This window comes from Anopheles nili, chromosome 3, assembly GCF_943737925.1.
Source record: "Anopheles nili chromosome 3, idAnoNiliSN_F5_01, whole genome shotgun sequence".
Taxonomy (NCBI): domain Eukaryota; kingdom Metazoa; phylum Arthropoda; class Insecta; order Diptera; family Culicidae; genus Anopheles; species Anopheles nili.
This window is the reverse complement of record NC_071292.1, coordinates 48,219,488-48,235,231: the sequence shown is the minus strand read 5'-3', so window position 1 is coordinate 48,235,231 and position 15,744 is coordinate 48,219,488. Positions and strand designations below refer to the sequence as shown.

At 48.6% G+C, this 15,744-nt stretch overlaps 1 protein-coding gene across 1 annotated transcript in view; it reads left to right on the top strand.

Annotated features, from left to right (window-relative positions):
• LOC128724475 (uncharacterized) overlaps nt 1–15,744 on the top strand; it is a 137,633-nt gene that overhangs the window by 119,468 nt on the left and 2,421 nt on the right. The window contains exons 6-8 of the mRNA XM_053818199.1: nt 9,701–10,129; nt 10,238–12,259; nt 12,328–12,738. Coding sequence (XP_053674174.1) covers nt 9,701–10,129; nt 10,238–12,259; nt 12,328–12,738 — 2,862 coding nt within the window. The remainder of the gene's footprint in view (nt 1–9,700; nt 10,130–10,237; nt 12,260–12,327; nt 12,739–15,744) is intronic.

Sequence of the window (15,744 nt, the reverse complement as noted above, 5' to 3'; positions counted from 1 at the left end):
TATCTCGAGCTGTCGGCGGCAGCAGGCCAAAACAGCAAAGCCGTATCCTTGCCGACCGCCTGAGTTCTCGAGAACCACAGAATCCACGGTTTCGGTGACGGTGTGGATGAAGAGAGAGAGAAAGAGAGAGAGCTTCACCTCACGGTGCGTCGACTTGAACAACAAAACTGTGGCAATTGTTCCGTTTTGTGTGCTCGGGTGTCTGTGGCTATGTGCGCAGGATAAAGGGGAGCACACACACATACAAAAAAAACGCCGCCATAGCGCTCTAATGAAGGACGTTTGTTTGTTGGTGGCTAGAAACGCCCGTAGCACCCGGAGGACGCCAGAGTAGAGTAGAGGGAGAAGGCACAACCGGATGATGAATGCCATCGGAGTATTTAAGACTTGAGAGGGTGGAAGGCGAACAAGCAAAAGCCGCGGCTGTGGCGAAACAGGAGAAAGCTGGTTTTTCGAGTGAAGTTGTTAAGGAAAAATTAAAAACTTTACTTCCGAAACAGTGTACAATCAACTCCCCCCCCCCCGTGTCGGTTGCGAATCGGTGGGTGAGGCGTGTGGAAATCAAGGAAAAGCTCAGCTCCTCCGTTCAGTTCAGCCCTGCCTCGGCTCCTTTTTGCGAATTTCTCACCACCGCATGCCCTTTTCGCCGAAAGCCAAATGGCGCGCGCTGGGGAATGGGAAGTTTTTCTCTGTAACCACTTGAGGAGCGTTTTACACTTCCGGATGCCTGATGTCAATTAGAAGCAAAAGTTGCATCTAGGATTGATAGCCAGCGTGCTGCGAGATGGGGATGTTCGCCCACTATGTATCGCAAAATGGGCGAAAGTTGAAAGAATGCTGGTCCCGGTGGGGTTGGTTTTTGCATCGTGAGGCAGCGCCGGGAGGGAATTTCAAAGGAAAACACGGAAACGAAACCAAACTTTGGGTATGGCGAAAGGATGCCGAGTTGCGGCTGAAATTCGTTGCTTCAAAAGCACAACATTATTAGCAGCGTTCGTTTGTGGTGGAACTTTTGCCGGTGTACGGTTAGCTTGATTTTTTTTGTGTGAAGTAATTTAGGGTTATAAAAAATAATTGATTTCTTAAGTTACAGCACATTTATGTTACATTTCGAGTGAGTTATCAGAGCTATTTTTCGATGAACTATCGCAATTTGAGATGGTTGTATTTCACATTCAAAGCTTCGTCGAATGATTTTAGCTAAAATAAACTCGACACGATCAAATTACACCATTTAAATGCGACAATCATAAAGAACACGCCAATAATGAATGCATAGAAAAGCGGCATGCAAATGAAAATATCCTCTTACATGACGGGCAGCATGCGGCAACAGCTCGAAAGGTGTAGCCCGGCGACAGAATGAAAAATTAGCAAACCGAACAAAAAAAAACGCAAAAAAAAGAGACATGACTGCCGGTCGGACTACAGTTTTCGACCGATAATAGCATTGCGAGCAAATACAATTATGTTCATGGAAATTTCATTCAGCATATATTCCTCGCGGCTCCCAACCCGGGCGCACCAGAGCGAACTACAGAGATTTAATGAGATTTTCATATGAATTCATTCCGCTTGCTGGTCCCATCGTCCGGCTGTTAGTTAAATGGTTGGGTTTTTGTGTTGTTTTTCCTAGCATTGGAATGCGCAAACGAGAGGTACAAAAAAACCCCAACCCACATATATCCTTCGTAGTCTCACGCATTGGCTGAGTGGTAGCGAGGTGACGGACAAAAGGTGAATGTGGCGTTCACAACAGGATGCGGAATGTGCATGTGAGAGATCTATTTTTGTGATTGCTCGATTGGGAATGGTGTGGTTGGTTTATGGAATTTTATGTCACACTTCGAAGCAGAAATTATTATTTATATCTTTTCAAGCGAATTGTTTTGATTACTTTTAGATGTCTATTATTTCATCTCTCCTTTTCTAAATTGTATTTTAATCAAGCATCAATTACTGCTGTTGGCTAAGGGAAGAGATAGCAGATTTCTGTTTATGCAATTTGATTGTAAAATAACAACATAATTTATTTCAGAGTTTAATCCCATCTGACATATCATTTTATTCGATTTTTTTGTTACGCTCTAATTGATGGTGTGAAAGGATACAAAATGCTACTCCACACACGCGCCCATACCTGGAAACAGCTGCTAATATTATTTGATTAATCCCAGCACAGCTTTCGGCAATAAATTAAATTCACACTTCAGCCCTGGCTCAAATAACTGCCCTTAAAACGCACTGACATACACGCGGCCCAAACTCGGCCCACACCATTCCCGGAACACGAAACTTCACCACAAACCAGCTGCAGGGAGTGTATCACCACCCGCGAAACACGTGACCACGGCGTGCCACCGGCATTTCCGGTCCAGAAAGCCGCCTTACCGTTCCGGCTTCCGGCGCCATGGATTAATTAATTATTAAGCACCCTTTCGGGCGCCCCCGGGTAGTTCCCAGGTTGCCCGCACATTTTCCAAACCCCACCAGGGAACGCGCCGGATCGGTGTTGAATCTCGTTTTGCTTCGGCAAACCACAAACTAGCCACCACGTTGCTGAGTGGATTGCACATCGGCCTCTGGTACAGTTATTAATCAACATCAAATCATGCCACTCTCGCGGTTCCAACACCACATTTCAACGAACTTACATGCCTCCGACGCTCGGGACATGTGTAGGTGGGAGAAAAATGAAACCAAAAAAAAAGAAGGAGTAAAAAACACTCAACCCCGGTGTGCTGGAAATCCTTCCGAGTGCAACGATGCACTCGACTGGCACGGGGTGAGTGCATGGATCGAGAGCGTGGTTTTATTGGATTCTGGCGCTAATGTGGCGTCGGTGTGGGAAATTGCAGCTCACAGCTCGGAACTGGGCGGTAATTTCCGGTTCGCATGAGCGCACCAAATGAACTTCTTTATTAGGTGATGCTTTTTTGCTACCACTTGTGGGCTTCGGTCCCGGTCTGCCGCCATTTCCGGTGATGCTGTTGCTGGTCAAGTGCATGGCTTCGGTAATTTGGTGTGGTAAATTTTTTTCTCAATAATTTTGAAGTACAGTTGCGATCATGTCGTTGCTGTTTAAAGTTTCTAGTCTGCCTGGAATTCTCAAAAAGCAGTCGATATTTTGTGTATGTATAATTCATTTCTCATGTCAAGTATACGAGCTATAGTTATCACCCTACTAAATTTTTAATTATTCGTTCTATGCTTCAAAATGTTACTGAACACTTTGTCTGATAAAATATTCTATGTATTTTAGTATGAAAAAAGTTATATATTTTTAATGCTGACATAGCAAATAATAGTCTGCACGAACGCGCTATTAACTTTCTTCTGTGTAAGCAAGTCTTTGATTATTAGGAGAAACACCTTTCTGCCTTGCATTATGCTCCAGAAACGATGGCTGCATCATAATGGGGTGAAATTATTAATATTAATTACCGAGTTAAACCCGCCGGAAAAATCGAACCACAAATTTAACTAACGTTGCATACAGCTCCGTCTTAACTTTACTTATTTCGCCTTCCTATGTTAGCATGACGTCGAGCAAAGCATTAGTTACACATGACTCTCTCGCAATAATATTGCACTAATCATGACTAATGCTAGCATCATGAACCTCTTTATGCTCGGTGCCGGGTGTTGCGAATAAAAAAAACTCGCCATTTTTTCTTCCTCGTGCCCTTTTCCATTACCAACGCAAAGGAGCCGTTCCGTTGTCGAAGGACAATTGGATTAGAGATTACTAATGCCGCCCCATACATGTTTTGCTCTGGTTACTCCATTTCTTTTTCCCGGTCTAACGGTTCCTCCAACTGCCCAACTGAGAGTGGGCGAAAGAGGGAGCAAAATGACAAAAGGAAATCCGATTCCGGCGGATGTATTTTTCGGTTTTCACACGCCACCACCCGGTAGGTTCGGAACAAAATACGGCTTTTCTGGGCCGGGCAGGATTTGAAAATTGCCCAGGAATCGTTGGGGCGGAATGGTTTTGAACTTCCCGTTTTTCCATAGCCATTGGACGCGGTCGTTGCATTAATTGGAATCATATCCTTTTGATAGGCTTAGTGGAGGGTGGGTTGTGTTGCTTACAGGAAACGCTCTAATCCTTTCAAGGAATGGGATGTTTTGAATGCAGCATTTTGGTGATGGTGCGAAGAAAAACTTACACAAAAATACAGCACAATGCACATGCTTTGCTGTTTTGCACAACTTTAGTGCTATTTGTTTTATGTAGTTTATAAAGTATAGAAAATATCACCGTTGGACATATTCATATTTTGTTCAATGTCCAATAGCAAGTCTGGAAAAACTATAATAGCCGCGGTTCATTTTGATCACTGTTATTAACTCAAAATTCAACAACTTATGATGGGTAGCTTTTTGAATCTTCTATATTAAATCTTCCTCGATTTTGTCAAGAATATTTATCTACGTTTAGTACGGATGCTTAAACTTTATTTTATTTCGACATTCAGCGTGTAAGTTCTGCCTCAGCAAAAGCTAATATATGACAAGCTCAATATGTATATGCTCAGCAAACACCACACTGTAAAAGCAGCAATTTCTCACCATAAAAGCTGCCATAAAACGCACATAAAACGACACGGTAACACATGTTTCCTCAAACGGTTGACGGTTGAAAAGTGTAAAACATTACTTTTCAATCGATACAAATGTCCCGTTTTTACATTTTCCCCCCATTTAACTTCCATTCGCCACTAAAAATGCCATTTCGTGGGGTAAAATTTAAAGCCTCAAAAATAGATCCCCGGCGCCAGTTAAAATAGCTCGTCAAATTCGATTTCAGTGCCCTGTGCCCTTTAAGAGCGTGTCCAATTAACGGCGGGTCAAACTAACAACAGACTGTTAAGGCGACTCCATTCGTCCCCAGGGCGTCACTGCCGCCGGTCAAATCTGGATCTTATTATAAATGTAATTAATCTTTACGGCTGTGTTTTTGATCGCTGCGCTCGGCTTGTGGCTGCTCGAGCCCCGGAAAAAGCCAACGTCGAGCGAATGGAAAGCGTATCCAGCACCAATTTCCCATTTCCCAAAAGCCCTCCTGCCAGCTCTCTCTCTCTCTCTCTCTCTCTCTCTCTCTCTTTCGTGCACAAGTCAGCAGTTTGTCATCGAGCGAGCCGTGAACGCGGAATCGATCCGCTGTCATCGCGCCATTCGTCCTGTTCCGCCGGAAAAAACGGACGCTTCTGCCAACGTAACCGACCTGTCGGTGCCCTTGGAGCAATAAATTTATCCTGCACGTTCGCACCATTGCCGGGAAATGCTACAACGGAAGGACCAACGGGGTCCTTCAAAGGAATCGGAACCGATCGTTGCCAGGATGGTGGTGCGTACGTGCGCGAACGAGACCACACCCCACTGAGCGCGAATCGCGGGCATTTATTTCCGGTGATAACGAAGCAATTTGATGGGTTCTTCAATCGCGAAACGTTAAGCTCTTTCTCGCTCTCGGGCTCGGGTGGCCGGCCGGCGTGTAAAATCCCTTAAGAAATATTGTCCGAACACTAAGCAGGACTCTTCGCACACCGTCCAGGATCACCTTTTTTTAGCGAATCCAATTTCTCGGGATTAGATTTACGCCTGGGTTTGGGTGGGCGTGCAGTGCTTTTTTTATTTTTTCGTTCTTCTTTTTCCTTCCAGGCTTTGGTTCGTTTCGTCCCCTTTTTTTGCTACCGTCTCTCGCCTCCTAATGGCTGCGAATCCTTTCCGCTTCCTTTTTTCACCGCCCCCAATCGTCCACACCCATCCCCGGGCCAAGACAAACCCCGAAACGGTGGGCGATTATTCGTGGTGTTATGAATACAAGGACACGAACACAGGGCAGGAGCTTAACAGGATTTTGGTGACCTTTAATTTTCGCACCGGAGCACCGGGATTGATTTCCTGGATGTCCTGGTTTTTTTGTCTGCATCTCCCCTGCAAGAAGACCACGGCAGCACGGAATTGATAGAACTTTATCCTTCTTTTTTTTTGCTCGTTTTTTACTCTTTTGCAATCGAACAAGAGGCTGGGGCACCGAAGCCCTTACAAAAGTCGGGTTTCCCTCGGGTCTAAAAAAGTCGCACGTCTTCCCTCGCCAGTCGGTGGGGAAAGTTTTACGGGCTAAGAAGTTTTATGGGAATAAATTTTACTGTCAGATTTTATCCCTTTTTACTCGCACCTCTATTGCCCATGCGGTTGGTAGATCTCTCCCTGTTTCACATTCAAAAGCTTCTTTTTTGTCGCCTGCATCGCTCAAAAGGGAAGAATGTCTCGCACCTAATTCACACACACACACCAGATCGGGCCGTTTCACTCATTCGTATGAGGTTAAAATTTGATTTTCATGAGTTCGAAAAACGAAGGCCGACAGGCGGCGTGAAAGAAAACCCTTCCATAACCTAGGGGGAACGGTCCATTATAAGCTCGTTAAATTACATCCGCACGAAGTTATGATGAAGTGCAAAAAGGCCTCCTTTTCCATCCCCATCGCTCCGTGATATCGGCGATAAAGGGACTTTTACGGTGCTGGGACGAGTATTTCCATCACTTAACATTAAGCACACACATACACAGATGGGTTTTGCTACTTGCTCTCCCGCTGACAGCTCCGAGAGCTTTATCGAATATTCACCGGCGCTGCATGCACTCGTAAAACGCCTTCCCGGCATATGGGTGGTGTGGGTGAAAAAAAAAATAAAGCAATCGGCAAATCACGCCATGTATGCACCATAAATTTGGATCACTTCATTCCGAACCGAACCGAACCGGGAGTGGTGCAAAAATTGTCGCGCTTAGGACCGTGGTGTGGATCCGAAACCCGTTTTCGGGGTGGGTTGTAAGGGCTTTTTTCTTTGCATTTTTGGCTTAACTCACCACCCCCGGGTTTGGCACCATTTTGGTAATGCTCACTGGCCGGGTGGTGGTACGTGTTGGTTCGGTGGATTGTTAACGCTGGCACGCAGCTGGACGTCGAGAGTGGAACCATTTACTATGGGGCTCAGCAGGCGCTAAAGTGGTTCGCCATCATTTTCACTCAGATCTGGGCATGTGTTTCAGAGGCTTGGTGATCACTCGGTCCGCTCATGATGGATGGACACTGCTTCTCATTTTTACAGCTCATTGTTTGCTTTATTGATTAGAGTGGGGCGAAAAAACTAGCTCATTTTAGGTGTCAGTTGGTCGAGTCTTTGTCGAACAGACGGCACTGTAAGGCTCTGTCAATTGGAAATGGCAGCTGCGAAATGGAGCCCTCGATCTATTGGCTGAGGGTTTTTAAGCCAAGAATTAATGCATCCTTAAAGGTGATGATGTAAAACAGTGAATGATTGTATGTTAATATAAGCTTCATTTTCCTGAGCGAGATTACTCTTGACGTTTGATTACGTTAACGTTTGAGTAATGATAGGAAATAATTAATTCGAAACATTCCAATCAATTTTTCAATTGCGATTGTAGAATGCTTGATTATGCAACTATTAATCATCAATCAATTAGCCCAATCGTCAATCATTCCGCCCTTTTTAATATGAATGAAAACAGTTACTGTGGTAGCTCAATATTCAAGCGCTTTCGAAAAAGGATTTAAAACACCACCTGTGGTGTTTTTTTCCCTTCGTTCATCAACCTTCTGCTAAATTGAACAGCTATTTTCATCGCAACGATAGCACCAAAGCACTTCGCTCTAGATAACAATAACATCGCGCTCTAGATTAGGTTAGACGGCTTCCAACCGGCTAGCTTTATTCCCCGCAGGAAATCCCAGCGAACCGGCACCACTCGGAGTGTGATTTAATCTGCCAACCATCGCACCAACTGCAGGTGCTTTTCCGCGTGATTTCATCCCCAAGAATAAGCAGAAAGCGAGAAAGACAACGAGCGGGAGCGCTGCGCAATATATGCTGCTCACTCTGCTTGAAGGTGCGAGCCAAACATTGGCCATCGAAATGGGTGACCATTTAACACCACGGTCATCCTGGTTTCGGTTGAAAACAACCACCCATGAAAGCGCGTGGCAATGATTTTATGTGCCACATGACTTTTCACAATTATGCCTCCCACCGGACCTCGGCGAGTGCTCAAATCAGATCAAATCAAGCGACAATGGTCTTTTGGTGGTGGTCGTCCAGTCAACAGAAAAAAAAATCACCCCACCATCGGCAAAACGAAAACATTCTCCACGAAACCAGCGAGTAGAAAAAAAAAAGTAAACCTCCAGCAGAAAGGACTCCCCATTCGGCAGGAAAGTGCGCCAGCATCAGCTGCGGCCACCCAGCGCCAACAAGTGCTTTGTGTGTGTTCGCTTTTCATTACTTTCTGCACTGGCCAAGATAAACACTCTTCACTCCAAATCGCATCTCTCCTCGCGCGTGGATGTGTGTGTGTTCTCGCTGCCATCCAACAAAGCTCAACGACAGTCCTGGATCTGCCTTTTTTTTTGGGAAAAACACCCATTCCTTGCGTTCAGTGCGTCTCGCGAGTCGCAAAGCGCCGCCAGGCAGGCCCTTGGACGGAAAAGTGAAAAGTTTCCCACGCAAAAACAGTGGTAGCGTGCCAGAGAAAAATTGTCAAAAAACTTTTATGTTATTCTTGCAGCGCTTCGTGTGCATCGTTGCGTGTGTGGGTTTGTGTGGGTAAGCTCACAAAAAGCGAGGTGATGAGAGGCACACGACAGAAATGGATGCGAAAAAAAAAATGGATGCAGAAAATGGGGTCCTTCTCGCGGTGGCTCCGCGTGGTTTGATGCCGTGCAGTGTAACGTGTAGTTCGCTTTCAGTTAATCATATGGTTGCTTTTTATGGTTTGCTCTTTGTCGAAGTGGGGCTCATTTTTTTGCTGCTGCTGCTGCTGCTGTTGTTGTTGTTGTTGCTTCTTTTTATTTGTTTTCACTTTGAAGAAAACCGTTGCCTTTATTTTGGCACTGGCAGCCGGCGGACTTTTCGGTAATTTTATACCACCACCCACACCGGGTTGGGTTTGGTGTGGTGTTGGTAGTGGTGGTGGTGGCGCGAAGGAAACGTATGAAAACATCATTAAAAATTTAGCCCAACATCGAACACAATCGCGAGCTGACAAAATGGAGCCGGAGAAAGCTTTCCATTTTTGCTTTTCTTCCCTCTCGGTGTGGCGAAATTTGGGAAGGAAAAATCCTCCCCCGACATGCCTCCGGAGCAGCACACGAAGAGCAGCAACAGAAGGAGCCGTAGCTTGACGAACCCCCGAAGGTTATGAAGTTACGAAAGCGATAAAACAAACTTTCTTCTTGCGGGTGCCTGCTTTACGTGTACCGTCCCATTTAGCTGGGCACGTGCGTATGCTGCGAGTGTCACGTGTAGCCAACGATTTTTATTTGTTTAACTGAGGTTGATAGCAAAAATAAGCCTACTCGCGAAGGCCTAGCTCTCGAATGGTGCAATTATATTTGACATTTTATCATTAAAACAATTTTTAAAACATAAACGTAAAAAAATGGAAATAAACAACATGTATGGGTTGATAAATATAAAACAAACTTCTGTGCAAGACAAAAGAGGCCATGAGATAAATAAAGGATATTCTATTAAATAGAATTTGCACAAATGGTGCTGGAATAATGCTGCATAGAAAACATTTGCAACATTTTCCTCATCGATTCAACCCACGACATTTGAACACCGGCTAATGATCACTTTCCCTGTTTGTTTCCTTCTTTCAGCAACAACATCCAGCACCGCACCACCAGTGGCCGCATCGACAACGCACGTGGCGCTAACGACACCGACCACCGCAACAACTCCAACCACGGGTGGCATAATGCTGATGCACGACGGTGAGGACGAAGATGGCGACCTAAGCGGTCCCACCGGCAACGCCATCAACTCCCTGCGACGAATCTCCGAAAACGATCGGCCCCTGTTCGAGGCACTGTTGGCCGAGGAGCGAGGTGAACTGCCCCGACGGCGGCACGCCTGCACCGGGCGCTTTCTCACCATGCACAAACGGCGCAGGAAGAAGCTGCTGACACGTAGCCTCGCCCTGGATCAGGCCATCCTCGACGACGTGCTCCACGGGCAGGTGCAGTGCATTCTCGATCGCGTAAACCACTGGCGCTTTAACGCGTTCACGCTCGAGACGGTGACTGGCGGTAAGTTTGAGCATCTATATCCGGTGGTTTGCAACACCCACGATCTTCTGCAATGCTCCGCCTCTAAATGACCTCTAATTGACCTTGTACCGGTACTCTCGATTGCAGGACGCTCACTGCCGGTATTATGTGTTCATCTGTTCCACTGGTACGGGCTTCTGGACCACTTCAACCTAGACGTAGTTAGAGTATGGAAATTGTTTAGCTTAATCGAGGAAGGCTACCACAGCACGAACCCGTACCACAACTCGATCCACGCGACGGACGTAACCCAGGCGATGCACTGCTTCCTGCAGGAGAAGCGCATCCTGGAACACCTGAGCCCGCTCGAGATCATGGCATCCCTGATCGGTGCCGTCACGCACGATCTCGACCATCCGGGCGTAAACCAGCCGTTCCTGATCGCGACCTCAAACCACCTGGCGGCGCTGTACGAGAACACGTCCGTACTCGAGAACCACCACTGGCGATCCGCGATCGGGTGTCTGCTCGAGAGTGGCGTCGCCGAACAGGTGCAGGACATCCGGCCCGAGCTCGAGCGGCAGATCAGCTCTCTAATCCTGGCGACGGACATCACCCGGCAGCAGGAGTTCATCGGACGCTTCCGGGACTACCTGAGCCGGGATGCGCTCGACATGCGGGACACCTCCCATCGGCACTTTATCCTGCAGATCTCGCTCAAGTGTGCCGACATCTCGAACCCGTGCCGCCCGTGGGACATCAGCAAGAAGTGGAGCATGAAGGTGTGCGAAGAGTTCTTCCGCCAGGGTGACTACGAGCGGCAGCTCAACCTGCCGGTGACGTCCCTGTGCGATCGGCAGTCAACGACGGTACCGAAGATCCAGACCGGATTCTTTAAGTTCGTCGTCACACCGCTGCTGAACGAGTGGCACCGGTTCCTGCGCACGGATCTGTCACACGCGATGATGCACCATCTGAAGTACAACCAGCAGCAGTGGGAAAGCAAGCTGCAGGCGGAGATCAACGAGGAGACGCGCACGGAGATCTCGGATGCTGAGCTGCTTGACGATGAGGACATCGAGGTGGGTGGGGAGGATGATGGTGAGGATCAAGCTGAGGACGAAGCGGATGATGGTGTGCATCATCATCATCACCATCTGGCGGAGTTGTCCGACAGCTCGGAGGTGTTGTTACCGTTCGCGATGGCAAAGTACGGACGTCGTAGTTCGCTGCAGGTGACAGCCCACGGTTTTGCTGGTCGAGTGCGTAACGAGCGACGTCTCTCGGTACCGGCCACACACTGCATCCCGAAGATCATCCTGCCGGCGAAGGATTCGTCGAGTGGAGGTCGCGTTGGTGCTGGAGAGTTTAGTCTGCAGCCACCGGAATCGATCCAGGAGGGTGATGAGCATCGATTCGACGCGGATTCCCTGTCAATCTTCTCCTCCGACAGTGACAGCTTGCACCGGGGTGCTCGTGGTTCGTCCACTGGCAGTACCGCTGACCGGGAGAGACCTTTAAGTGCGGAAAACCTCCTGCCAGACTGCAGCATCGCTTCGATGACGGATGGTGCGTGCGGTGATCGACTCAATCTCGTCCTGCACGGTGCAGTGAGCGTAGGAAACACGGCTAACCTGCTGACCGTCGGTACGTCGAAGCACCTGATACGCCAGCAAACGTTCCCACCGTTGCAACCGTACGTGCGGACACGCTACATGTCCTCGCAGGCTGAACTCGGTGCCTGCCCGGAGGCTCTGCTCGAATCAAACTCCTCCAGCTCGAACAGCAGTGGTTCGACACACGCGGCGGCTGCGGCCGCCATGGCCCTTTCGGGTGGCGAATCTCGCGGTCGTGTCCTTGCGGCCAGAAAGGATAGCATTAAGCGCGAACAACCACCGGATGCTGCCGGATCGTCCCAGTCGGACAGCAGCAAGATCAAGGTACCGAAGTTGTCGCTAGGTCAGAAGGAAAACCTCGATCCATCGATGCTCAAACGGAGCCTTAGTCGGCGGCGTGGCTCTGCACCGGTGACTGTGGCGTTGCCAGCGAAACCGGAAGCTTCGTCAGGATCTGGCGCTGTGGCTTTGGCCGGTGAGATTGGTAAATCGCTCGTCATTAAAACGTGCGATCTAATGCGCCGAGGATCGATGCCTGTCGATGCACTCATCCGTAAGTACCAGTTGGCTTTTTCCCCGAGCATTTTCCACTAATTATTCTCGTCCTTTTCGTTCACACAGACTCCAACGAGCTTCCACCGGTGCAGACCACAGCGGATGGTAGTGCTGGTGCCACTGTCCCACCAATCCCGAACAGCCTGCTTGGACCACCGTACGGTGCCGGAATGCAACGTCGTGGATCGGTTCCATGTGAAAGCACAAACGTTGCCCTGCGTAGCAGCTTCAGCATCAAACGACGCAGCACGAAGAAGGCCCTACGTCGGCGGTCCTCTGGTGGAGCGGAAATCCTCAGCCCAATCCTGTCGGAGGATGCGGGTGGCAGCAACGGAGGCGGGCCCTCCGGGTCGTCCTCCTCCAGCGCCTGGTACCGGATCAAACGAGACGCTGGCCATCGTCGGAGCGACAACGAGAGCCTCCTATCGCGACGGCGTGGCTCCCTACCAGTTGAAGTTCTCGCCATCGGATATTCCGGTGAGTGGTGAAGGACCAGAACAAGGACCCGGTGGGTCACTTAGTAACGCAAGGCACATAATTTACTCGCAACGGTGCAATTCATCCCGCCTGTGGTCAACTAGCTAACGTGGGTCGGAAACCTCGTAAAATTAATGTACCACTCCGGATGGATGCAAGTGATCCTTGTACGGGAACCTTCGATCCCACTTCCCGGATCCCAGATTACCGATAATAAGTATCGAGCGCACCTGATTTCGCTTTCCCGGACCGGTGAGCTTTTCCACGGTGTGATAAAGTTGTCGTTTCACGCGGCATGATCATATCTTTTTACGACGCGAGCGGCCGTTGAGGTGGGGAGTTTCTTTTTTTTTGCATCCTTTTAGTCTTCCCTTTTGCGGCGAACCCTCCCACTAGAAGGAAGGAATCGTACCATTCGCACCTTGGCAAATAATCCAATACCAGGTCTAACCTACGCAACCGACCGACGATGGCATAAGCTCCGTTATGGCCTTTTTTGTGGAGTGGGAAACCAACGAAGTACCAAACCGACCCGGTATTCATTGGGTGGCTCCTGCCACGGAACCGAGATTTTCCCCCTCTCTCCCTCACCACCATCGGCCCACCAGCTAAGGGCAAACACGCACACCTGTTTACAAGCCCATTGTGTGCGCATATGAATTGGGTGGTTGAATTTATGCTTTTCCGCTCACGCTGCTTGGCGGCCACGGACAAGCGAAGGACCGTTGCCGGTTAGTGAAAAAGAGGCCCCCAGACGGGCGTACGAATTCGATTACGCACCATAAACCCGTTCCCCGGTTCCGTACGGTTGTGTTTTCCGTGCGCGGAGTTCCCCGCTTCGATAGCGATTGAGTTTGTGGCTGTGCGAAAAGAGCGACACCCGAAGGCGCCCCAAGCTCGACGTGTAGGGGGTTTTTCCCGCGTTCGGGAAAAGGAAACGTACGCTTCGCAGATAAATGATGTGCCGCTCCTGGATGGAGAAGGACGGTCAATATGCGGAGGGCCAGTGGAGCTTTCGATAAAGGAAAGCATCGGCTTTCCGTGCGAAAGGGAGCCGTTCGGAATAGAGCCATCATTCTTATTTATATGGCATGAAGCGCACCTGCAGCCAAACCCGGAACATGGTTCGGTTCGAGGAGCACACCGGAGCGATATTTGGCGTGCCCGTTTTGCATAAGCTTTTAGTTATGCTGCAATTGGTAGCGTACGGTGTGTGGTTCGATTTACCATTTTGTGGGAGGAATTTATTGCACTCGGTATTGTAAGCGTCCAATTGGGTGGGAATACGGTCCAAATCGCCACTGCATTTCTCTATACCAGCAGTGTTTTTGGTGACAATTATTCTTGTCACTTTAGAGACATTTAAAAAAATAAATAGGCGAACAATTCTGTCATTAAAAAAATGATATCTATGCAATATTCGGATGAAGCGAATGTTTAGGACATTCGAGCCTTTCTGATATCATTTATAGTAGTGGCAAATTTTAGAGAAACACAATTTTGAATTGTTTTCTTCATTCTTTATCAAGTTCTCAATAGAAATATTGAGATTGTTTGCATTTCAGCTCGCGATGAGATCCAAATAAATGTTTAGTCTTCGATCTCTCGAATGCTATAAATGACCCTGCACAATGCAAGGGACACAACAACCTGCCGCTTCCGGAAACACACCATAGCGGAAAAGCTAACCCCAAATCCAGTCGCTCATTTAGCTCCCACATCGATAGCAAGGATGTGTGCATGTATTATCATACGCATTTGCTTCCAACGTACGTAAACCGATTGACCCCCATTAAGACCCGGTGAAGCTGGGTCCCATTAGTTTCGCATAAGCCACCAAAATCACCCGAACCCAATCGCGAAACCAATCTCGAATCCAACCGGTCCGTTCGGTCGTCTCTCGGGCGCACATTCGGTGGCAACGTCTGCTGCAGCAGCATCCCGAAACAGGACGCTGTTCTCTGACGTCCCGTTTGATTTATGGTGCTTCGGAGGATGCGGTTCCGATCGAAATCCATGACCCAACCTTGGCTTGGCACACCACCACCGGTAGCATGAATGTCGTTCTCGAGATCTGGACGCTATTGCAACCTGCACACAGGTTCACCTTTATAACGACGTGCTTCACCGCTTCTCCAGCACTGCGTTGTGCAAATGTCCTGCCTCAGCCGCTTCCTGGCACATCCTTTTCCCGTTCCTTGGCTGCACTTTATCATTCAATACGCCCCACGTTTGCGGAAGCTTTATGCCCCCTTCTTCAAGGGAACACACTAAACCGCCCCCGGGAAAAGCGAGGTATATCGGCCAGCTCTCCCATCCGTCCGTGTCTCTGGGTAAATATCTGTGGCTTCTGGTCCACCTGTTCTTGCCTTGCCCTCTCTTCGCGAAGGTAAATCGCCCTCCTATTCAGAGCTCGCTTTTCCATCTGCCCCGTTTGCGCCATCGCTATCACGTCGAATATTAGCAGCTAGGGATGGTGAGGGGATAAACCGCTTCCTGCTTCATTTTCCACCTTTTTTTCTCTTTCTCTCTCTTTCTCTCTTTGCTCTGAACCGTTCCGACGAGTCCACTGAAGCTCTGCAGATTGCGATTGCGAAATATTACCTTCCATCCATATTGGCAGCGTGGGGTGAAACCCTACGGGGCCAACCCCGTGTCCGTTCCCGTGTTAGTTGCCCTGGGAAATACATCAGAATGCTTGAGCTCGTGAACCAGCAGCAGCAGCAGCACCAACGGCGCACGGTTCCGTTTCGCAAATGGAGATTTTGTTTTTGCTCGTCTCGTGCTTCTTGTTTCTGGTTTTCCTGTTGCTTTTTAAACCCCACCTGGAGAAACTTTGATAGATGGGGTTTTCCCCTTTGCAAAAAACCACCCGAATGGGGGGAAAAGTGCTTTTCCATACGCGCGCGCACCGGACATGGGCCCGGATGGGATATAAATAAAAACTGCAAAACAAGCTCAAATCAATTTTCTGACCATGTGGAAAAGTAATGCCACGTAAGCCCG